The sequence below is a fragment of the Panulirus ornatus genome, chromosome 10 (assembly GCF_036320965.1).
Source record: "Panulirus ornatus isolate Po-2019 chromosome 10, ASM3632096v1, whole genome shotgun sequence".
NCBI classification, from domain to species: domain Eukaryota; kingdom Metazoa; phylum Arthropoda; class Malacostraca; order Decapoda; family Palinuridae; genus Panulirus; species Panulirus ornatus.
Window position 1 is genome coordinate 26,994,296 of NC_092233.1, and position 25,377 is coordinate 27,019,672.

The following is a 25,377-nucleotide window of genomic DNA, read 5'->3' on the forward strand; positions in this document are numbered from 1 at the left end:
TGGTGAAGAGCTTGTAGATTTATGTACTGAAAAAGAACTGGTGATTGTTAATACCTGGTTTAAAAAGCGAGGTATACATAAGTGTACGTATGTGAGTAGGAGAGATGGCCAGAGAGCGTTACTGGATTACGTGTTAATTGATAGAAGCATGAAAGAGAGACTTTTGGATGTTAATGTGCTGAGAGGTGCAACTGGAGGGATGTCTGATCATTATCTTGTGGAGGCGAAGGTGAAGATTTGTGGGGGTTTTCAGAAAAGAAGACAGAATGTTGGGGTGAAGAGAGTGGTGAGAGTAAGTGAGCTTGGGAAGAAGACTTGTGTGAGGAAGTACCAGGAGAGACTGAGTACAGAATGGAAAAAGGTGAGAACAAAGGAGGTAAGGGGAGTGGGGGATGAATGGGATGTATTTAGGGAAGCAGTGATGGCTTGCGCAAAAGATGCTTGTGGCATGAGAAGCGTGGGAGGTGGGCAGATCAGAAAGTGTAGTGAGTGGTGGGATGAAGAAGTAAGATTATTAGTGAAAGAGAAGAGAGAGGCATTTGGACGATTTTTGCAGGGAAAAAATGCAAATGAGTGGGAGATGTATAAAAGAAAGAGGTAGGAGGTCAAGAGAAAGGTGCAAGAGGTGAAAAAGAGGGCAAATGAGAGCTGGGGTGAGACAGTATCATTAAATTTCAAAGAGAATAAAAAGATGTTTTGGAAAGAGGTAAATAAAGTGCGTAAGACAAGGGAGCAAATGGGAACTTCAGTGAACGGGGCTAATGGGGAGGTGATAACAAGTAGTGGTGATGTGAGAAGGAGATGGAGTGAGTATTTTGAAGGTTTGTTGAATGTGTTTGATGATAGAGTGGCAGATATAGGGTGTTTTGGTCGAGGTGGTGTGCAAAGTGAGAGGGTTAGGGAAAATGATTTGGTAAATAGAGAAGAGGTAGTAAAAGCTTTACGGAAGATGAAAGCCGGCAAGGCAGCAGGTTTGGATGGTATTGCAGTGGAATTTATTAAAAAAGGGGGTGACTGTATTGTTGACTGGTTGGTAAGGTTATTTAATGTATGTATGATTCATGGTGAGGTGCCTGAGGATTGGCAGAATGCTTGCATAGTGCCATTGTACAAAGGCAAAGGGGATAAAAGTGAGTTCTTAAATTACAGAGGTATAAGTTTGATGAGTATTCCTGGTAAATTATAAGGGAGGGTATTGATTGACAGGGTGAAGGCATGTACAGAGCATCAGATTGGGGAAGAGCAATGTGGTTTCAGAAGTGGTAGAGGATGTGTGGATCAGGTGATTGCTTTGAAGAATGTATGTGAGAAATACTTAGAAAAACAAATGGATTTGTATGTAGCATTTATGGATCTGGAGAAGGCATATGATAGAGTTGATAGAGATGCTCTGTGGAAGGTTTTAAGAATATGTGGTGTGGGAGGCAAGTTGTTAGAAGCAGTGAAAAGTTTTTATCGAGAATGTAAGGCATGTGTATGTGTAGGAGGAGAGGAAAGTGATTGGTTCTCAGTGAATGTAGGTTTGCGGCAGGGGTGTGTGATGTCTCCATGGTTGTTTAATTTGTTTATGGATGGGGTTGTTAGGGAGGTGAATGCAAGAGTTTTGGAAAGAGGGGCAAGTATGCAGTCTGTTGTGGATGAGAGAGCTTGGGAAGTGAGTCAGTTGTTGTTCGCTGATGATACAGCGCTGGTGGCTGATTCATGTAAGAAACTGCAGAAGCTGGTGACTGAGTTTGGTAAAGTGTGTGAAAGAAGAAAGTTAAGAGTAAATGTGAATAAGAGTAAGGTTATTAGGTACAGTAGGGTTGAGGGTCAAGTCAATTGGGAGGTAAGTTTGAATGGGGAAAAACTGTAGGAAGTAAAGTGTTTTAGATATCTGGGAGTGGATCTGGCAGCGGATGGAACCATGGAAGCGGAAGTGAATCATAGGGTGGGGGAGGGGGCGAAAATTCTGGAAGCCTTGAAGAATGTTTGGAAGTCGAGAACATTATCTCGGAAAGCAAAAATGGGTATGTTTGAAGGAATAGTGGTTCCAACAATGTTGTATGGTTGTGAGGCGTGGGCTATGGATAGAGTTGTGCGCAGGAGGGTGGATGTGCTGGAAATGAGATGTTTGAGGACAATATGTGGTGTGAGGTGGTTTGATTGAGTAAGTAATGTAAGGGTAAGAGAGATGTGTGGAAATAAAAAGAGCGTGGTTGAGAGAGCAGAAGAGGGTGTTTTGAAATGGTTTGGTTACATGGAGAGAATGAGTGAGGAAAGATTGACCAAGAGGATATATGTGTCAGAGGTGGAGGGAACAAGGAGAAGTGGGAGACCAAATTGGAGGTGGAAAGATGGAGTGAAAAAGATTTTGAGTGATTGGTGCCTGAACATGCAGGAGGGTGAAAGGCGTGCAAGGAATAGAATGAATTGGAACGATGTGGTATACCAGGGTCAACATGCTGTCAATGGATTGAACCAGGGCATGTGAAGTGTCTAGGGTAAACCATGGAAAGCTCTGTGGGGCCTGGATGTGGAAAGGGAGCTGTGGTTTCGGTGCATTATTACATGAAAGCTAGAGACTGAGTGTGAACGAATGGGGCCTTTGTTGTCTTTTCCTAGCTCTACCTCGCACAAATGAGGGGGGAGAGGGTTGTTATTCCATGTGTGGCGAGGTGGCGATGGGAACAAATAAAGGCAGACAGTATGAATTATGTACATGTGTATATATGTATATGTCTGTGTGTGTATATATATGTGTACATTGAGATGTATAGGTATGTATATTTGTGTGTGTGGACGTGTATGTATATACATGTGTATGTGGGTAGGTTGGGCCATACTTTCGTTTCTTTCCTTGCGCTACCTCGCTAACGCGGGAGACAGCGACAAAGCAAAATTATAATAATATATATATATATATATTTTTTTTTCATACTATTTGCCATTTCCCGCGTTAGCGAGGTAGTGTTAAGAACAGAGAACTGGGCTTTAGAGGGAATATCCTGACCTGACCCCCTTTTCTGTTCCTTCTTTTGGAAAATTAAAAAAAAAACTTTTTTTTTTTTTTTTTTTTTTTTTTTCCAAAAAACAAGGAACAGAGAAGGGGGCCAGGTGAGGATATTCCCTCCAAGGCCCAGTCCTCTGTTCTTAATGCTACCTCGCTGACGCGGGAAATGGCGAATAGTTTGAAAAAAAAAAAAGAAAGATATATATATATATATATATATATATATATATATATATATATATATATATATATATATTTTTTTTTCATACTATTCGCTATTTCCCGCGATAGCGAGGTAGCGTTAAGAACAGAGGACTGGGCCTTTGAGGGAATATCCTCACCTGGACCTCTTCTCTGTTCCTTCTTTAAAAAAAGAAAAAAAAAAAAAAAAAAAAAAAAAACGAGAGGGGAGGATTTCCAGCCCCCCGCTCCCTTCCCTTTTAGTCGCCTTCTACGACACGCAGGGAATACGTGGGAAGTATTCTTTCTCCCCTATCCCCAGGGAATATATTAAGCATATATATATATATATATATATATATATATATATATATATAACAAAGATGAGCAAAGAAAGACTGACTAAGAGGATCTTAATATTAAAAGTAGATGAAACAAATGGGAATAGGGAGACCTAGAAGGAGATGAAAGGAATGACTGAAGGAGGCTTTGGGGTACTGGGGCCTAAACATTATATATATATATATATATATATATATATATATATATATATATATATATATATATATATATATTTTCCCTGGGGATAGGGGAGAAAGAATACTTCCCACGTATTCCCTGCGTGTCATAGAAGGCGACTAAAAGGGAAGGGAGCGGGGGGGCTGGAAATCCTCCCCTCTCGTTTTTTTTTTTTTTTTTAATTTTCCAAAAGAAGGAACAGAGAAGAGGGCCAGGTGAGGATATTCCCTCAAAGGCCCAGTCCTCTGTTCTTAGCGCTACCTCGCTATCGCGGGAAATGGCGAATAGTATGAAAAAAAAAAAAAAAAAATATATATATATATATATATATATATATATATATAGTTATATATATATATATATATATATATATATATATATATATATATATATATATATATATATATATATATATGAATGTTGGGGTGAAGAAGGTGGTGAGAGTAAGTGAGCTTGGGAAGGAGACCTGTGTGGGGAAGTACCAGGAGAGACTGTGTACAGAATGGAAAAAGGTGAGAACAATGGAAGTAAGGGGAGTGGGGGAGGAATGGGATGTATTTAGGGAATCAGTGATGGATTGCGCAAAAGATGCTTGTGGCATGAGAAGAGTGGGAGGTGGGCTGTTTAGAAAGGGTAGTGAGTGGTGGGATGAAGAAGTAAGAGTATTAGTGAAAGAGAAGAGAGAGGCATTTGGACGATTTTTGCAGGGAAAAAATGCAATTGAGTGGGAGAAGTATAAAAGAAAGAGACAGGAGGTTAAGAGAAAGGTGCAAGAGGTGAGAAAAAGGGCAAATGAGAGTTGGGGTGAGAGACTATCAGTAAATTTTAGGGAGAATAAAAAGATGTTCTGGAAGGAGGTAAATAGGGTGCGTAAGACAAGGGAGCAAATGGGAACTTCAGTGAAGGGCGTAAATGGGGAGGTGATAACAAGTAGCGGTGATGTGAGAAGGAGATGGAATGAGTATTTTGAAGGTTTGTTGAATGTGTCTGATGACAGAGTGGCAGATATAGGGTGTTTTGGTCGAGGTGGTGTGCAAAGTGAGAGGGTTAGGGAAAATGATTTGGTAAACAGAGAAGAGGTAGTAAAAGCTTTGCGGAAGATGAAAGCCGGCAAGGCAGCAGGTTTGGATGGTATTGCAGTGGAATTTATTAAGAAAGGGGGTGACTGTATTGTTGACTGGTTGGTAAGGTTATTTAATGTATGTATGACTCATGGTGAGGTGCCTGAGGATTGGCGGAATGCGTGCATAGTGCCATTGTACAAAGGCAAAGGGGATAAGAGTGAGTGCTCAAATTACAGAGGTATAAGTTTGTTGAGTATTCCTGGTAAATTATATGGGAGGGTATTGATTGAGAGGGTGAAGGCATGTACAGAGCATCAGATTGGGGAAGAGCAGTGCGGTTTCAGAAGTGGTAGAGGATGTGTGGATCAGGTGTTTGCTTTGAAGAATGTATGTGAGAAATACTTAGAAAAGCAAATGGATTTGTATGTAGCATTTATGGATCTGGAGAAGGCATATGATAGAGTTGATAGAGATGCTCTGTGGAAGGTATTAAGAATATATGGTGTGGGAGGCAAGTTGTTAGAAGCAGTGAAAAGTTTTTATCGAGGATGTAAGGCATGTGTACGTGTAGGAAGAGAGGAAAGTGATTGGTTCTCAGTGAATGTAGGTTTGCGGCAGGGGTGTGTGATGTCTCCGTGGTTGTTTAATTTGTTTATGGATGGGGTTGTTAGGGAGGTAAATGCAAGAGTCCTGGAAAGAGGGGCAAGTATGAAGTCTGTTGGGGATGAGAGAGCTTGGGAAGTGAGTCAGTTGTTGTTCGCTGATGATACAGCGCTGGTGGCTGATTCATGTGAGAAACTGCAGAAGCTGGTGACTGAGTTTGGTAAAGTGTGTGGAAGAAGAAAGTTGAGAGTAAATGTGAATAAGAGCAAGGTTATTAGGTACAGTAGGGGTGAGGGTCAAGTCAATTGGGAGGTGAGTTTGAATGGAGAAAAACTGGAGGAAGTGAAGTGTTTTAGATATCTGGGAGTGGATCTGTCAGCGGATGGAACCATGGAAGCGGAAGTGGATCATAGGGTGGGGGAGGGGGCGAAAATTTTGGGAGCCTTGAAAAATGTGTGGAAGTCGAGAACATTATCTCGGAAAGCAAAAATGGGTATGTTTGAGGGAATAGTGGTTCCAACAATGTTGTATGGTTGCGAGGCGTGGGCTATGGATAGAGATGTGCGCAGGAGGATGGATGTGCTGGAAATGAGATGTTTGAGGACAATGTGTGGTGTGAGGTGGTTTGATCGAGTAAGTAACGTAAGGGTAAGAGAGATGTGTGGAAATAAAAAGAGCGTGGTTGAGAGAGCAGAAGAAGGTGTTTTGAAATGGTTTGGGCACATGGAGAGAATGAGTGAGGAGAGATTGACCAAGAGGATATATGTGTCGGAGGTGGAGGGAACGAGGAGAAGAGGGAGACCAAATTGGAGGTGGAAAGATGGAGTGAAAAAGATTTTGTGTGATCGGGGCCTGAACATGCAGGAGGGTGAAAGGAGGGCAAGAAATAGAGTGAATTGGAGTCATGTGGTATACAGGGGTTGACGTGCTGTCAGTGGATTGAAGCAAGGCATGTGAAGCGTCTGGGGTAAACCATGGAAAGCTGTGTAGGTATGTATATTTGCGTGTGTGGACGTGTGTATGTACATGTGTATGGGGGGGGGGGGGTTGGGCCATTTCTTTCGTCTGTTTCCTTGCGCTACCTCGCAAACGCGGGAGACAGCGACAAAGTATAAAAAAAAAAAAAAAAAAAAAAATATATATATATATATATATATATATATATATATATATATATATATATATATATATATATATATATATATATATATATTTTATCTCATTTCCAGCACATCCATCCTCCTGCGCACAACTCTATCCATAGCCCACGCCTCGCAACGAGTGAGTAACGTAAGGGTAAGGGTAAGATAGATGTGTGGAAATAAAAAGAGCGTGGTTGAGAGAGCAGAAGAGGGTGTTTTGAAGTGGTTTGGGCACATGGAGAGAATGAGTGAGGAAAGATTGACCAAGAGGATATATGTGTCGGAGGTGGAGGGAACGAGGAGAAGAGGGAGACCAAATTGGAGGTGGAAAGATGGAGTGAAAAAGATTTTGTGTGATCGGGGCCTGAACATGCAGGAGGGTGAAAGGAGGGCAAGGAATAGAGTGAATTGGAGCGATGTGGTATACCAGGGTTGACGTGCTGTCAGTGGATTGAATCAAGGCATGTGAAGCGTCTGGGGTAAACCATGGAAAGCTGTGTAGGTATGTATATTCGCGTGTGTGGACGTATGTATATACATGTGTATGGGGGGGTTGGGCCATTTCTTTCATCTGTTTCCTTGCGCTACCTCGCAAGCGCGGGAGACAGCGACAAAGTATAAAAAAAAAAAAAAAAAAATTTATACTTTTTTTTATTTTGCTTTGTCGCTGTCTCCCGCGTTTGCGAGGTAGCGCAAGGAAACAGATGAAAGAAATGGCCCAACCCACCCCCATACACAATGTATACACACACACGTCCACACACGCAAATATACATACCTATACATCTCAATGTACACATATATATGCATACACAGACACATACATATATACCCATGCACACAATTCACACTGTCTGCCCCCATTCACTCCCATCGCCACCTCGCCACACATGGAATACCATCCCCCTCCCCCCTCATGTGTGCGAGGTAGCACTAGGAAAAGACAACAAAGGCCCAATTCGTTCTCACTCAGTCTCTAGCTGCCACGCAAACCACAGCTCCCTTTCCACATCCAGGCCCCACACAACTTTCCATGGTTTACCCCAGACGCTTCACATGCCCTGATGTGATGCGTCTGGGGTAAACCATGGAAAGTTGTGTGGGGCCTGGATGTGGAAAGGGAGCTGTGGTTTGTATATGTATATGTATGCATATGTGTATATGTTGATATGTATAAATATGTATATATGTGTGTATGGGCATGCTACTTCACTGATGCAGGAAACAGCAATCTAGTATAATAAATAGGGGATAGGGGAGAAAGAATACATCCCACGTATTCCCTAAGTGTCGTCGAAGGCGAAAAAAGGGGTGGGAGCAGGGGTCTGAAGCCCCCCTCATTGTATCTAAATTTCTAAAAAGGGAAACAGACGAAGGAGTCAAGTGGGGAGTGCTCAACCTCCTCGAAGACTCACACTGGGGTGTCTGAATGTGTGTGGATGTAACCACTATGCATAATAGCAAAAATAAACATGGCTCTCTTGTAACATAAATAATACAATTTATACCTGATACATTGATCTCTATCTTACTTTATCTTACTTTACTTTACATCTCTTTGGCAAATTTACTGGCCTCAATTACATAATATACGGGTTTGAAATGACTGAGATGTGTACAGATTACATTATACATTTACCAACAGCTTTGTATCACATACTTCCTCCATGACCATTCTGTGAGAGAGACTTGATCTTGGCCTTTTCCCAGTTTCTATACAAATTCTTCATATCACTTTCTCTTGTCTCTTACATATGCTTTGTCCTTCCATAATTTGTAATAATATTGAAAAATTACTCTTAATTTGTTTACACTCTAATAAACAAAATCTCTTATATCAACATACAATAATAAGACCCTCAAAACAATATATGTAATGTATTCTGCACATATCATTCCTCAAAGAAAACTGAATAAGATATAATGAGTGACTCTAAAATTTATTAGTAAATAGAGGAGATATCTGTAACACTAGAAGCAGTGAAAAGTCTTTACCAAGGACGTAAGGAATGTGTACGAGTAGGAAGATAAGAAAGTGATTGGTTCCCAATGAATGTTGGTTTGTGGCAGGGGTGTGTGATGTCTCCATGGTTGTTTTATTTGTTTATGGATGGGGTGGTTAGGGAGAGAGGGGCAAGTATGCAGTCTGTTGTGGATGAGAGGGCTTGGGAAGTGAGTCAATTGTTGTTCATTGATGATACAGCACTGGTGGTTGATTCAGGTAAGAAACTGCAGAAGTTGGTGACAGAGTTTGATAAAGTGTGTGAAAGAAGAAAGTTGAGAGTAAATGTGAATAAGAGAAAGGTTATTAGGTTAAGTAGGGTTGAGGGACAAGTTAACTGGGAGGTAAGTTTGAATGGAGAAAAACTGGAGGAAGTGAAGTGTTTTAGATATCTGAGAGTGGACTTAGCAGTAGATGGAACCATGGAAGCGGAAGTAAGTCAGAGGGTGGGGGAGGGGGCGAAGGTTCCCGGAGCGTTGAAGAACATGTGGAAGGCGAGAACGTTATCTGAGAGAGCAAAAATGGATATGTTTGAAGGAATAGTGGTTCTAACAATGTTATATAGTTGCAAGGCATGGGCTATAGATAGGGTTGTGAGGAGGAGGGTGGATGTGTTGGGAATGTAATGTTTGAGGGCAATATGTAGTGTGAGGTGGTATGATTGAGTAAGTAATGAAAGGGTGAGAGAGGTGTGTGGTAATAAAAAGAGTGTGGTTGAAAGAGTAGGAGAAGGTGTGTTGAAATGGTTTGGACATATGGAGAAAATGAGTGAGGAGTGAGAAAGATTGACAAAAGAGGTTATGTGTGTCAGAGGTGGAGGGAAGAAGGAGAAGTGGGAGACCAAATTGAAGGTGGAAGGATGGAGATGCTATTGTATCACACAAACTCAATTTTCTTCTCTCACACAGTCTCCCAAACCTAATTAGATAATTAGACACCAGCTTCTGCACTCTCACACCGGAGTTTGCCATCGGAACTGTGTCATCACTACATAGCGACAGACTCGCCTTTCCACACCCCCTCCAATCACCACACACACATGCACACACACACACAAATACACACTGCCACAATTTATCTCCCTCACCTATAGACATTGTTTTCATAAACTTGATATTTAAGAAATGCAGATGATGTTTAACAATTGTGAATTACAAAGTAACTCTTTACTTTTATTTCTTTAAATGCCTTGTGTTCTCTGACTTATCATAATGTATCTTTGAGCCTGTAAGTAAATTCCAATTAAATGAAATTAATCTAAATGGATGATGGCAGCAAGTATGAATATGTACATGTGTATAAATGTATATGTCTGTGTATGTATATGTATGTATACATTTCAAGCTAAAAGTTTGTTTTCTAAATTGTTTCTTACATTTTTCATATGTATATATATGTATGTGTGTGTGTGTGTGTGTATGTGCGTATGTGTGTGTATGTGTGTGTGTGTGTATATGTATATATATATGTATATTATCCCTGGGGATAGGGGTGAAAGAATACTTCCCACGTATTCCTCGCGTGTCGTAGAAAGCGACTAGAGGGGACGGGAGCGGGGGGCCGGAAATCCTCCCCTCCTTGTATTAACTTTCTAAAATGGGAAACAGAAGAAGGAGTCACGCGGGGAGTGATCATCCTCCTCGAAGGCTCAGAGTGGGGTGCCTAAATGTGTGTGGATGTAACCAAGATGTGAAAAAAGGAGAGATAGGTAGTATGTTTGAGGAAAGGAACCTGGATGTTTTGGCTCTGAGTGAAACGAAGCTCAAGGGTAAAGGGGAAGAGTGGTTTGGAAATGTCTGGGGAGTGAAGTCAGGGGTTAGTGAGAGGACAAGAGCAAGGGAAGGAGTAGCAATACTCCTGAAACAGGAGTTGTGGGAGTATGTGATAGAATGTAAGAAAGTAAATTATCGATTAATATGGGTAAAATTGAAAGTTGATGGAGAGAGGTGGGTGATTATTGGTGCATATGCACCTGGGCATGAGAAGAAAGATCATGAGAGGCAAGTGTTTTGGGAGCAGCTGAATGAGTGTGTTAGCGGTTTTGATGCACGAGACCGGGTTATAGTGATGGGTGATTTGAATGCAAAGGTGAGTAATGTGGCAGTTGAGGGAATAATTGGTATGCATGGGGTGTTCAGTGTTGTAAATGGAAATGGTGAAGACCTTGTAGATTTATGTGCTGAAAAAGGACTGATGATTGGGAATACCTGGTTTAAAAAGCGAGATATACATAAGAATACTTATGTAAGTAGGAGAGATGGCCAGAGAGCGTTATTGGATTACGTGTTAATTGACAGGCGTGCGAAAGAGAGACTTTTGGATGTTAATGTGCTGAGAGGTGCAACTGGAGGGATGTCTGATCATTATCTTGTGGAGGCTAAGGTGAAGATTAGTATGGGTTTTCAGAAAAGAGGAGTGAATGTTGGGGTGAAGAAGGTGGTGAGAGTAAGTGAGCTTGGGAAGGAGACCTGTGTGGGGAAGTACCAGGAGAGACTGTGTACAGAATGGAAAAAGGTGAGAACAATGGAAGTAAGGGGAGTGGGGGAGGAATGGGATGTATTTAGGGAATCAGTGATGGATTGCGCAAAAGATGCTTGTGGCATGAGAAGAGTGGGAGGTGGGCTGTTTAGAAAGGGTAGTGAGTGGTGGGATGAAGAAGTAAGAGTATTAGTGAAAGAGAAGAGAGAGGCATTTGGACGATTTTTGCAGGGAAAAAATGCAATTGAGTGGGAGAAGTATAAAAGAAAGAGACAGGAGGTCAAGAGAAAGGTGCAAGAGGTGAAAAAAAGGGCAAATGAGAGTTGGGGTGAGAGACTATCAGTAAATTTTAGGGAGAATAAAAAGATGTTCTGGAAGGAGGTAAATAGGGTGCGTAAGACAAGGGAGCAAATGGGAACTTCAGTGAAGGGCGTAAATGGGGAGGTGATAACAAGTAGTGGTGATGTGAGAAGGAGATGGAATGAGTATTTTGAAGGTTTGTTGAATGTGTCTGATGACAGAGTGGCAGATATAGGGTGTTTTGGTCGAGGTGGTGTGCAAAGTGAGAGGGTTAGGGAAAATGATTTGGTAAACAGAGAAGAGGTAGTAAAAGCTTTGCGGAAGATGAAAGCCGGCAAGGCAGCAGGTTTGGATGGTATTGCAGTGGAATTTATTAAAAAAGGGGGTGACTGTATTGTTGACTGGTTGGTAAGGTTATTTAATGTATGTATGACTCATGGTGAGGTGCCTGAGGATTGGCGGAATGCGTGCATAGTGCCATTGTACAAAGGCAAAGGGGATAAGAGTGAGTGCTCAAATTACAGAGGTATAAGTTTGTTGAGTATTCCTGGTAAATTATATGGGAGGGTATTGATTGAGAGGGTGAAGGCATGTACAGAGCATCAGATTGGGGAAGAGCAGTGCGGTTTCAGAAGTGGTAGAGGATGTGTGGATCAGGTGTTTGCTTTGAAGAATGTATGTGAGAAATACTTAGAAAAGCAAATGGATTTGTATGTACCATTTATGGATCTGGAGAAGGCATATGATAGAGTTGATAGAGATGCTCTGTGGAAGGTATTAAGAATATATGGTGTGGGAGGCAAGTTGTTAGAAGCAGTGAAAAGTTTTTATCGAGGATGTAAGGCATGTGTACGTGTAGGAAGAGAGGAAAGTGATTGGTTCTCAGTGAATGTAGGTTTGCGGCAGGGGTGTGTGATGTCTCCATGGTTGTTTAATTTGTTTATGGATGGGGTTGTTAGGGAGGTAAATGCAAGAGTCCTGGAAAGAGGGGCAAGTATGAAGTCTGTTGGGGATGAGAGAGCTTGGGAAGTGAGTCAGTTGTTGTTCGCTGATGATACAGCGCTGGTGGCTGATTCATGTGAGAAACTGCAGAAGCTGGTGACTGAGTTTGGTAAAGTGTGTGGGAGAAGAAAGTTAAGAGTAAATGTGAATAAGAGCAAGGTTATTAGGTACAGTAGGGTTGAGGGTCAAGTCAATTGGGAGGTGAGTTTGAATGGAGAAAAACTGGAGGAAGTGAAGTGTTTTAGATATCTGGGAGTGGATCTGGCAGCGGATGGAACCATGGAAGCGGAAGTGGATCATAGGGTGGGGGAGGGGGCGAAAATTTTGGGAGCCTTGAAAAATGTGTGGAAGTCGAGAACATTATCTCGGAAAGCAAAAATGGGTATGTTTGAAGGAATAGTGGTTCCAACAATGTTGTATGGTTGCGAGGCGTGGGCTATGGATAGAGTTGTGCGCAGGAGGATGGACGTGCTGGAAATGAGATGTTTGAGGAAAATGTGTGGTGTGAGGTGGTTTGATAGAGTAAGTAACGTAAGGGTAAGAGAGATGTGTGGAAATAAAAAGAGCGTGGTTGAGAGAGCAGAAGAGGGTGTTTTGAAATGGTTTGGGCACATGGAGAGAATGAGTGAGGAAAGATTGACCAAGAGGATATATGTGTCGGAGGTGGAGAGAACGAGGAGAAGAGGGAGACCAAATTGGAGGTGGAAAGATGGAGTGAAAAAGATTTTGTGTGATCGGGGCCTGAACATGCAGGAGGGTGAAAGGAGGGCAAGGAATAGAGTGAATTGGAGCGATGTGGTATACAGGGGTTGACGTGCTGTCAGTGGATTGAATCAAGGCATGTGAAGCGTCTGGGGTAAACCATGGAAAGCTGTGTAGGTATGTATATTTGCGTGTGTGGACGTGTGTATGTACATGTGTATGGGGGGGGGGGTTGGGCCATTTCTTTCGTCTGTTTCCTTGCGCTACCTCGCAAACGCGGGAGACAGCGACAAAGTATAAAAAAAAAAAAAAAAAAAACATTGAAATGGATATTTATGTATATGTGCGTGTATGAGTATTTATGTATATACATGTGTATGTGGGTGGGTAGAGCCATTCCTCATCTGTTTCCTTTCCCTACCTTGCTGATATGGGAGACGGCGATTAAGTACAATAGATAAAGAAAATAAATAAAATTTGACAGAGCTGAAGCTGTTGGAAAAGATCTCTTATGTCTAGTTATTTGGATTCTTGTTGTTTCTGCAAAGAAGTCAACATAATAATAGCATTAGCATAACTTCTAAACCAAAATAACAACTTCCTATCAGCAAATTTTGACAATTTTCTAAGATGGTCTACAGCTTGAGCCCATGTGAATTTTTCTCCATCACTTTTAATCTTCAGTTACTGTAAGTCTAGGATTTGCCCTAAACTTTACTGGTTCCTCATGATTATGCTTTGTTCGTAGAGCTCATAGAGGAAGACAAGCAGTGAATTTAGTGTCATACTTGTCAAATCTGAGGCATTCATGCATCCCTATATCACATTTAACCCATTTAATTGCGGGTTGTGAGCTGTCGTTTAAACCACTTTCTACAGTATTTACATTTGTTCACATGACAATTTTTAATATTTTGTATTAATCTCTTGTGTATTTCTCCCTTATTTTCTGATAGTGTTTGGGAATGCAGAAAGAGTGAAATGTTTGCGACCAAAGGTATTTCACACAAACATGCCAGTGGAACAAATGCTGATATATGCAGAGGAGAATTTTATGTGAAAGGAAGTAAAACTTGCATCAAAAAATGCCATCATGACTTAGGAATGAAGTAAAGCTCAGAATCATATTTTGTTTTTTGGTTAATCTGAGCCAAGCTTTTGGGTTTAACTTAATATATTCACCCTACGTAAACCATACACTTGTCATCATTTTACCTCTTTATCTTTACACTCCTACTATTAGTCATATCATTCTCAAAATTTGATCTTTCATTTTCTGTTCTTTTGCCCCTTTTTTTTTTTTTTTATATATATTCAAAGCATGGCCTCAGAAGATCTTTGTCCATAACCAAAGCCCCTTAAGTGTTGGAGTGATCAGGTCACCAAACTGTCAAATTCAATTTGGACAACTGTTTCCTTGATAGCCCTGCCAATTCCTTCTGATGCAAGCACAAAAGCAAATGAAGTGATTATGACTTTGCTAAAGGAAAAATCTTGTTATGTCAAACATACTGCCTCCCACTACCATAAGACCTGTTTATAAACAGTCTTCTCTATGAATCATTACTGTCATAATTCTCCTCCATGCCTACAGTCCTCTCAGTCTCATACTCTCTGACTTCATCTTTCCAACTTACTCCCGGTCTCTTGTTTTCTTTCTTTCCTGTCACCTCATCTCCCATAATCTTTCCTGCATCTATTCTTTCCATATCCTTGAAGCAATTCCATAGTGTGTTCTTCACTTTCACAACCTCTACTTTTCTATCCAGTACCTTGACCTGACATTCTTATTCCTCATTCTCATAAATATTCTTACTCTTATCCCAATCTTAGGATATTCATTTTCACTGCTTGCACTTTTTCAGTCACTCTCTTATTATAAATCCATGCTTCATTCATAAACATCAAGGAAGGATGAACTAAACTCTCTGACAAACTCAACCAACCTGCACACAGCAAACATCTTCACTGTCTAATCTCACCCTTTTCTAGTACCTGTTATGACCTCCTTTACAGCCACATCCATTAAAGACATTAAACAACCTTGGTAACAAAGCACATCCCTGTCTCATCTTAACCTACTTAAATCACTCATTAACTCCACCTATTATGATAAATGATTTGTTCTTTTTAAAACAACTTGACTGCCTCAACCAAACTCTCCTAAGCTCCATGAGTTTTCAAATCTTTCCAATGCTAGTTCCTACTAAATCCTTAAAAAATTCTACCTACCACTTATCATTTAAGCTTATTATTTATGAAGTCTAAAACAAAGAAATCTACTATTTCATCTTCTTTAGGTCACCTTAAAGCTGATCCCCCACTACTAGAAGTTTTTTTTTTTTTTTTTTTATACCTCGTTGCTGTCTCCCGCGTTTGCGAGGTAGCGCAAGGAAACAGACGAAAGAAATGGCCCAACCCCCCCCCCCCAATACACATGTACATACACACGTCCACACACGCAAATATACATACCTACACAGCTTACCATGGTTTACCCCGGACACTTCACATGCCTTGATTCAATCCACTGACAGCACGTCAACCCCTGTATACCACATCGCTCCAATTCACTCTATTCCTTGCCCTCCTTTCACCCTCCTGCATGTTCAGGCCCCGATCACACAAAATCCTTTTCACTCCATCTTTCCACCTCCAATTTGGTCTCCCTCTTCTCCTCGTTCCCTCCACCTCTGACACATATATCCTCTTGGTCAATCTTTCCTCACTCATTCTCTCCATGTGCCCAAACCATTTCAAAACACCCTCTTCTGCTCTCTCAACCACGCTCTTTTTATTTCCACACATCTCTCTTACCCTTACGTTACTTACTCGATCAAACCACCTCACACCAAACATTGTCCTCAAACATCTCATTTCCAGCACATCCATCCTCCTGCGAACAACTCTATCCATAGCCCACGCCTCGCAACCATACAACATTGTTGGAACCACTATTCCTTCAAACATACCCATTTTTGCTTTCCGGGATAATGTTCTCGACTTCCACACATTTTTCAAGGCTCCCAAAATTTTCGCCCCCTCCCACACCCTATGATCCACTTCCGCTTCCATGGTTCCATCCGCTGACAGATCCACTCCCAGATATCTAAAACACTTCACTTCCTCCAGTTTTTCTCCATTCAAACTCACCTCCCAATTGACTTGACCCTCAACCCTACTGTACCTAATAACCTTGCTCTTATTCACATTTACTCTTAACTTTCTTCTTCCACACACTTTACCAAACTCCTGTCACCAGCTTCTGCAGTTTCTCACATGAATCAGCCACCAGCGCTGTATCATCAGCGAACAACAACTGACTCACTTCCCAAGCTCTCTCATCCCCAACAGACTTCATACTTGCCCCTCTTTCCAAGACTCTTGCATTTACCTCCCTAACAAGCCCATCCATAAACAAATTAAACAACCATGGAGACATCACACACCCCTGCCGCAAACCTACATTCACTGAGAACCAATCACTTTCCTCTCTTCCTACACGTACACATGCCTTACATCCTCGATAAAAACTTTTCACTGCTTCTAACAACTTGCCTCCCACACCATATATTCTTAATACCTTCCACAGAGCATCTCTATCAACTCTATCATATGCCTTCTCCAGATCCATAAATGCTACATACAAATCCATTTGCTTTTCTAAGTATTTCTCACATACATTCTTCAAAGCAAACACCTGATCCACACATCCTCTACCACTTCTGAAACCACACTGCTCTTCCCCAATCTGATGCTCTGTACATGCCTTCACCCTCTCAATCAATACCCTCCCCATATAATTTACCAGGAATACTCAACAAACTTATACCTCTGTAATTTGAGCACTCACTCTTATCCCCTTTGCCTTTGTACAATGGCACTATGCACGCATTCCGCCAATCCTCAGGCACCTCACCATGAGTCATACATACATTAAATAACCTTACCAACCAGTCAACAGTACAGTCACCCCCTTTTTTAATAAATTCCACTGCAATACCATCCAAACCTGCTGCCTTGCCGGCTTTCATCTTCTGCAAAGCTTTTACTACCTCTTCTCTGTTTACCAAATCATTTTCCCTAACCCTCTCACTTTGCACACCACCTCGACCCAAACACCCTATATCTGCCACTCTGTCATCAGACACATTCAACAAACCTTCAAAATACTCATTCCATCTCCTTCTCACATCACCACTACTTGTTATCACCTCCCCATTTACGCCCTTCACTGAAGTTCCCATTTGCTCCCTTGTCTTACGCACCCTATTTACCTCCTTCCAGAACATCTTTTTATTCTCCCTAAAATTTACTGATAGTCTCTCACCCCAACTCTCATTTGCCCTTTTTTTCACCTCTTGCACCTTTCTCTTTACCTCCTGTCTCTTTCTTCTATACTTCTCCCACTCAATTGCATTTTTTCCCTGCAAAAATCGTCCAAATGCCTCTCTCTTCTCTTTCACTAATACTCTTACTTCTTCATCCCACCACTCACTACCCTTTCTAAACAGCCCACCTCCCACTCTTCTCATGCCACAAGCATCTTTTGCGCAATCCATCACTGATTCCCTAAATACATCCCATTCCTCCCCCACTCCCTGTACACAGTCCCTCCTGATACTTCCTCACACAGGTCTCCTTCCCAAGCTCACTTACTCTCACCACCTTCTTCACCCCAACATTCACTCTTCTTTTCTGAAAACCCATACTAATCTTCACCTTAGCCTCCACAAGATAATGATCAGACATCCCTCCAGTTGCACCTCTCAGCACATTGACATCCAAAAGTCTCTCTTTCGCACGCCTGTCAATTAACACGTAATCCAATAACGCTCTCTGGCCATCTCTCCTACTTACATAAGTATACTTATGTATATCTCGCTTTTTAAACCAGGTATTCCCAATCATCAGTCCTTTTTCAGCACATAAATCTACAAGCTCTTCACCATTTCCATTTACAACACTGAACACCCCATGCATACCAATTATTCCCTCAACTGCCACATTACTCACCTTTGCATTCAAATCACCCATCACTATAACCCGGTCTCGTGCATCAAAACCGCTAACACACTCATTTAGCTGCTCCCAAAACACTTGCCTCTCATGATCTTTCTTCTCATGCCCAGGTGCATATGCACCAATAATCACCCACCTCTCTCCACCCACCTCTAGAAGTCTCTTAATATAAAACAACTGCTGATGGTGACTTATGTCTAATAAGACATAGAAGTCTGAAATTCAAGATGAAAGATGCTGGATACCCACAACCTCTATGACTATTGGCCATGAGTGAGTCATATTCTTAACAAATTCATTGGACTATTGTTGCTGAATTGGTTATCTTGAAAATTTGACTCGGCTAATTGACTTTAAGATAACTCTGCACTTGCATTCAATTTCCAAAAGTAGATCCCTCAGCTTATCGATGACCAGGGCAACTGACACAAAAGAAATTATTTAAATCACCAAGCTGTACTCCTAAAATCCCAAACCAATCAAACACATTCCTCAATTTACCATGAATAAGGACAACTCCACACCAATGAGTAAAAATGTTGGATAAGCATTATCCAAGGGCAAGCAGAAAAAAAAAATAGGGTTCTGTCAATCAAAACAATTTTAGAAGCTACAGTTGCTGCCTTTTCTTTACTTTGTTCAGAAGAAATTAACAAGCATCATGCTATCAAGAGAATAATTCAATGATTACTTTGTTTATAAATATGAATATCTATGAAACTGAAGGGTCATTTTTCGGCTAAAATTTAACTCTTGTAAATTTCAACCACATCGTTACTACTCACCACTTCTGCTGGACGGTAATACTTTGGGTTGACAGTGACGCGGACAATATCAGTTCCCTTCTCCTTGCCCACCTCGTCCACTCCTGAACCTTCCCAGTAGATTTCCCTTCCAATCTAGGCAGGGGAGAAAATTAGTTTGTATAATTTACATTGAAATCTTCCCATAACTGTCAAGACATGATACAAAAATAATCAAGACAATAATCAAAGCACATTTTATGGCTGCTGTTATACTCAGCAAATAAACAGATGAGAATCCCTTTTCTGAAATATGCACCGATTGTGAATGTAAAATATTGATGTTTTTTTGCATGGAGATTCATGCAGCATTTTCCCTATATAATCTGGCTACTTTACAGTAACACATTCTAAATAAAATGAAGTATTGTGTTTGGCAGTCAAGATGATGAAAAAATTTCTCTTCTCTCAGCATGATTAGAATAATTATCATATAAAACATCTATGTGTGGGGCCTGGATGTGGATAGGGCGCTGTGGTTTTGGTACATTACACATAATATCTACAAATTGAGTGTGAATGAATGTGGTCTTCTTGTTTGTTTTTCTGGTGCTACCTCGCTGAAGCAGGGGGTAGTGACGCTATTTCCTGTGTGGTGGGGTTGCGACAGGAATGGATGAAGACAAGCAAATATATGAATATGTACATGTATATATGATTTGGTAAACAGAGAAGAGGTAGTAAAAGCTATGAGGAAGATGAAATCTGGCAAGGCAGCGGGTTTGGATAGTATTGCAGTGGAATTTATTAAAAAAGGGGGTGACTGTGTTGTTGACTGGTTGGTAAGGATATTTAATGTATGTATGACTCATGGTGAGGTGCCTGAGGATTGGTGGAATGCATGCATAGTGCCATTGTACAAAGGCAAAGGGGATAAAGGTGAGTGCTCAAATTACAGAGGTATAAGTTTGTTGAGTATTCCTGGGAAATTATATGGGAGGGTATTGATTGAGAGGGTGAAAGCATGTACAGAGCATCAGATTGGGGAAGAGCAGTGTGGTTTCAGAAGTGGTAAAGGATGTCTGGATGACAGAGCTTGGGAAGTGAGTCAGTTGTTGTTCACTGATGATACAGTGCTAGTGGTTGATTCGGGTGAGAAACTGCAGAAGCTGGTGACTGAGTCTGGTAAAATGTGTGAAAGAAGAAAGCTGAGAGTAAATGTGAATAAGAGCAAGGTTATTAGGTACAGTAGGGTTCAGGGACATATCAATTGGGAGGTAAGTTTGAATGGAGAAAAACTGGAGGAAGTGAAGTGTTTTAGATATCTGGGAGTGGATTTGGCAGCAGATGGAACTATGGAAGCAGAAGTGAGTCACAGGGTGGGGGAGGAGGTGAAAGTTCTGGGAGCACTGAAAAATGTGTGGAAGTCGATAACGTTATCTTGGAAAGCAAAAATGGGTATGTTTGAAGGAATAGTGGTTCCAACAATGTTATATGGTTGTGAGGCATGGGCTATAGATAGAGTTGTGTGGAGGAGGGTGGATGTGTTGGAAATGAGATGTATGAGGACAATATGTGGTGTGATGTGTTTTGATCAAGTAAGTAATGAAAGGGTAAGAGAGATGTGTGGTAATAAAAAGAGTGTGGTTGAGAAAGCAGAAAAGGGTGTTTTGAAATGGTTTGGTCACATGGAGAGAATGAGTGAGGAAAGATTGACAAAGAGGATATATGTGTCAGAGGTGGAGGGAATGAGAAGTGGGAGACCAAATTAGAGGTGTAAAGATGGAGTGAAAAAGATTTTGAGTGATCGGGGATTGAACATGCAGATGAGTGAAAGGCATACAAGGAATACAGTGAATTGGAACGACGTGCTGTGAATGGATTGAACCAGGGCATGTGAAGTGTCTGGGGTAAACCATGGAAAGTTTTGTGGGGCCTGGATGTGGAAAGGGAGCTGTGGTTTTGGTGCATCATACATGACAGCTAGAGACTGAGTGTAAATGAATGTGGCTTTGTTGTCTTTTCCTAGCACTAGCTCGTGCGCATGCGGGGGAAGGGAGTTGTCCTTTCATGCGTGGTGGGGTGGCGACGGGAATGGATAAAGGCAGCAAGTTTGAAAAATGTAAATGTGTATATATGTATAAGTCTGTGTGTGTATATATATGTATACATATGTATATATATATGTGCGTGTGTGGACGTGCATGTATATACATGTGTATGTGGGTGGGTTGGGCCATTCTTTCGTCTGTTTCCTTGCACTACCTCGCTAACGCGGGAGACAGCAACAAAGAGTAATAAAAAAATAAAACGTTCATACATGTATATGTCTGTGTATGTGTATTTATATGTATGTTTATGTTGACATGTATATGTATGAATATGTGTGTATGTACAAATATATGTGTACATGAGTGGATGGGCCATTCTTTGTCTATTTCCTGGCACAACCTCACTGACGTGGGAAACAGTGATTAAGTATAATAAATAATAAACATAAAGTTGAGAGTAAATGTGGATAAGAGCAAGGTTATTAGGTTCAGTAGAGCCGAGGGACGAGTTAACTGGGAGGTAAGTTTGAACGAAGAAAAACTGGAAGACATGAAGTGTTTTAGATAACTGGGAGTGGACTTGGCAGCGGCTGGAACCATGGAAGCGGAAGTGAGTCACAGCTTGGGGTAGGGGGTGAAGGTTCTGGGAGCAATGAAGAATGTGTGGAAGGCGAGAATGTTATCTCGGAGAGCAAAACTGGGTGTTTGAAGGAATTGTGGTTCCAACAATGATATAAGGTTGCGAGGCATGGGTAATAGATAGGATTGTGCGGAGGAGCATGGATGTGTTGGCAATGAAATGTTTTAGGACAATATGTGGTATGAGGTGGTTTGATTGAAAGGGTAAGAGAAATGTTTGGTAATAAAAAGAGTATGGCTGAGAGAGCAGAAGAGGGTGTGTTGAAATGGTCTGGACACATCAAGAGAATGAGAGAGGAAAGATTGACAAAGAGGATATATGTGTCAGAGGTGGAGGGAAGAAGAAGAGGGAGACCAAATTGGAGGTGGAAGGATGGAGGGAAAAAGATTTTGAGCGATCAGGGCCTGAACATACAAGAGGGTGAAAGGTGTGCAGGGAATAGAGTGCATTGGAACATTGGAACAATGTGTTATACTGGGTTCGGCATGCTGTCAGTGGATTGAAGCAGGGCATGTGAAGCATCTGGGGTAAACAATGGAAAGGTCTGTGTGGCCTGGATGTGGAAAGGGAGCTGTGGTGTTGGTGCATTACACATGACAGCTAGAGACTGAGTGTGAATGAATGTGGCCTCTTTCTCTGTTTCTGGCACTGCCTTGCTGGGGGAGGATGCTATTTTGTGTGTGGTGGGGTGGCAATGGGAATGGATGAAGACAGCAAGTATGAATGTGTACATGTGTATATATGTATATGTCTGTGTATGTATATGTATGTATACGCTGAAATGTGCATGTATGTATATGTGCGTGTGGGGGCGTTTATGTATATACATGTATATGTGGGTAGGTTGGGCCATCCTTTATCTGTTTCCTAGCACTACCTTAAAATGAAAGATAATAATAAATAAATAAAAAGAGGCAAGTGTTTTGGGAGCAGCTGAGTGAGTGTGTTAGCAGCTTTGATGCATGAAACTGGGATATAGTGATGGAGGATTTGAATGCAAGGATGAGTAATGTGGCAGTGGAGGGTATAACTAGTGTACATGGGGTGTTCACTGTTGTAAATAGAAATGGTGAAGAGCTTGTGGATTTGTGGTGAAAAAGGACTGATGATTGGGAATACCTGGTTTAAAAAGAGAGATATATATAAGGGGATGGGAGAAGGGGGCTAGAAACCCTCCCCTCCTTGTAATTTTAACTTTCTTAAAGGGGAAACAGAAGGAGTCACGCGGGGAGTGCTCATTCTCCTCGAAGGCTCAGATTGGGGAGTTTAAAGTGTGTGGATGTAACCAAGATGAGAAAAAAGGAGATAGGTAGTATGTTTGAGGAAAGGAACCTGGATGTCTTGGCTCCGAGTGAAACAAAGCTCAAGGATAAAGGGGAAGAGTGGTTTGGGAATGTTTTGGGATTAAAGTCAGGGGTTGGGGAGAGGACAAGAACAAATGAAGGAGTAGCACAACTGAAACAGGAGTTGTGAGAGTATGTGATAGAGTTTAAAAAAGTAACATTTAGCTTGATATGGGTAAAACTGAAAGTGGATGGAGAGAGATGGGTGATTATTGGTGCCTGTGCACCTGTTCATAAGGAGAAAGATCATGAGAGGCAAGTGTTTTGGGTGCAGTTGAGTGAGTGTGTTAGTAGTTTTGATGCACGAGACTGGGTTATAGTCATGGGTGATTTGAATGCAAAGGTGAGTAATGTGGCAGTTGAGAGAATGATTGTTGTACATGGGGTGTTTAGTGTTGTAAATGGAAATGGTAAAGAGCTTGTAGATTTGTGTGCTGAAAAATGACTGGTGATCGGGAATACCTGGTTTAAAAAGAGATATACATAAGTATACATATGTAAGTAGGAGAGATGGCCAGAGGCTGTTACTGGATTACGTGTTAATTGATAGGTGTGTAGGAGTGAGACTTTTGGATGTTAATGTGCTGAGAGGTGCAACTGGAGGGATGTCTGATCATTACCTTGTGGAGGCGAAGATGAAGATTTGTTGAAGTTTTCAGAGGAGAGAATGTTGGGGTGAAGAGAGTGATGAGAGTAAGTGAGCTTGGGAAGGAGACATGTGTGAGAAAGTACCAAGAGAGACTGAGTGCAGAGTGGAAAAAGGTGAGAGCAAAGGACGTAAGGGGAGTGGGGGGGGAATGGGATGTATTTAGGGAGGCAGTGATGGCTTCCGCAAAAGATGATTGTGGCATGAGAAACATGGGAGGTGGGCAGATTAGAAAGGGTAGTGAGTGGTGGGACGAAGAAGTAAGATTATTAATGAAAGAGAAGAGAGAGGCATGTGGTCGATTTTTGCAGGGAAATAGTGCAGATGACTGGGAGATGCATAAAAGAAAGAGGCAGGTCAAGAGAAAGGTGCAAGAGGCAAAAATGAGGGCAAATTAGAGTTGGGGTGAGAGAGTATCATTAAATTTTAGGGAGAATAAAAAGATGTTTTGGAAGGAGGTAAATAAAGTGTGGAAGACAAGAGAACAAATGAGAAAATCGGTAAAGGTGGCAAATGGGAAGGTAACAACAAGTAGTGATGAAGTGAGAAGGAGATGGAATGAGTATATTGAAGGTTTGTTGAATGAGTTTGATGAGTGAGTAGCAGATGTAGGGTGTGTTGGTCTGGGTGGTGTGTGAAGTGAGAGCTTATGGGAGAATGGTTGGTAAACAGAGAAGAAATAGTGAAAGCTTTGCGGAATATGAAAACCAGGAAGGTGGCGGGTTTGGATGGTACTGTAGTGGAATTTAATAAAAAAGGAGGTGGTTGTGTTGTTGATTAGTTGGAAAGGAAATTCAGTGTGTGTGTAGATCATGGTGAAGTGCCTGAGGATTGGCGGAAGGCATGCATAGTGCCAATGTACAAAGGCAAAGGGGATAAAGGTGAGTTTTCAAATTACAGAGGCATAAATTTGTTGAGGATTCCTGGGAAATTATATGGGAAGGTATTGACTGAGAGGGTAAAGGCATGTGCAGAGCATCAGATTGAGGAAGAGTAGCATGGTTTCAGAAGTGGTAGAGGATGTGTGGATCAGGTGTTTGATTTGAATAATGTATGTGAGAAATAATTTGAAAAGCAAGTGGATTTGTATGTAGCATTTATGGACCTGAAGAAGGCATATGATAAGGGTTGATAGAGACACTTTGTGAGTTTTAAGAGTATATGGTGTGGGAGATAAGTTTCTAGAAGCAGTGAAAAGTTTTTACCAAGGATGTAAGGCATGTGTTTGAGTAGGAAGCGAGGAAAGTGATTGGTTCCAGTGAATGTTTGCTTCTGGCAGGGGGGATGATGTCTCCATGATTGTTTAATTTGTATATGGTTGGGGTTGTTAGGGAGGTGAATGCAAGAGTTTTGGAGAGAGGGGCAAGTATGCATTCTGTTGTGGATGAGAGGGCTAGGGAGGTGAGTCAGTTGTTGTTCACTGATGATACAGCGCTTGAGGATGATTTGGGTGAGAAACTGCAGAAGCTGGTGACTGAGTTTGGTTAAGTGTGTGAAAGAAGAAAGCTGAGAGCAAATGTGAACAAGAGCAAGCTTATAAGGCACAGTAGAGTTGAGGGACAAGTCAAGTGAGAGCTATGTCTCAATGGAGAAAAACTGGAGGAAGTGAAGTGTTTTAGATATCTGGGAGTGGATTTGGCAGCAGATGGAACCATGGATGCTGAAGTGAGTCACAGGGTGGGGGAGGGGGCAAAGTTTCTGGAAGTGTTGAAAAATGTGTGGAAGGCGAGAACATTATCTTGGAAAGCAAAAATGGGTATGTTTGAAGGAAGAATGGTCCCAACAATGTTATATGGTGGCGAGGTGTGGTCTATAGAAAGGGTTGTGTGGAGGATGGTGGATGTGTTGGAAATGAGATGTTTGAGGACAATATGTGGTGTGAGGTGGTTTGATCGAGTAAGTAATAATAGGGTAAGAGAGATGTGTGATAATACAAAGAGTGTGGTTG

At 41.5% G+C, this 25,377-nt stretch overlaps 2 protein-coding genes across 6 annotated transcripts in view; one reads left to right on the top strand and one right to left on the bottom strand.

Moving 5' to 3' along the window:
• Positions 1-25,377, top strand: part of LOC139750835 (metallophosphoesterase MPPED2) — a 378,611-nt gene that overhangs the window by 299,920 nt on the left and 53,314 nt on the right. The window lies entirely within an intron of this gene.
• Gmd (GDP-mannose 4,6 dehydratase) overlaps positions 1-25,377 on the bottom strand; it is a 128,179-nt gene that overhangs the window by 17,869 nt on the left and 84,933 nt on the right. For all 5 annotated transcript variants that reach the window (XM_071665610.1, XM_071665612.1, XM_071665614.1 and 2 more), the window contains one exon: positions 18,792-18,905. In XM_071665610.1, coding sequence (XP_071521711.1) covers positions 18,792-18,905 — 114 coding nt within the window. The remainder of the gene's footprint in view (positions 1-18,791; positions 18,906-25,377) is intronic.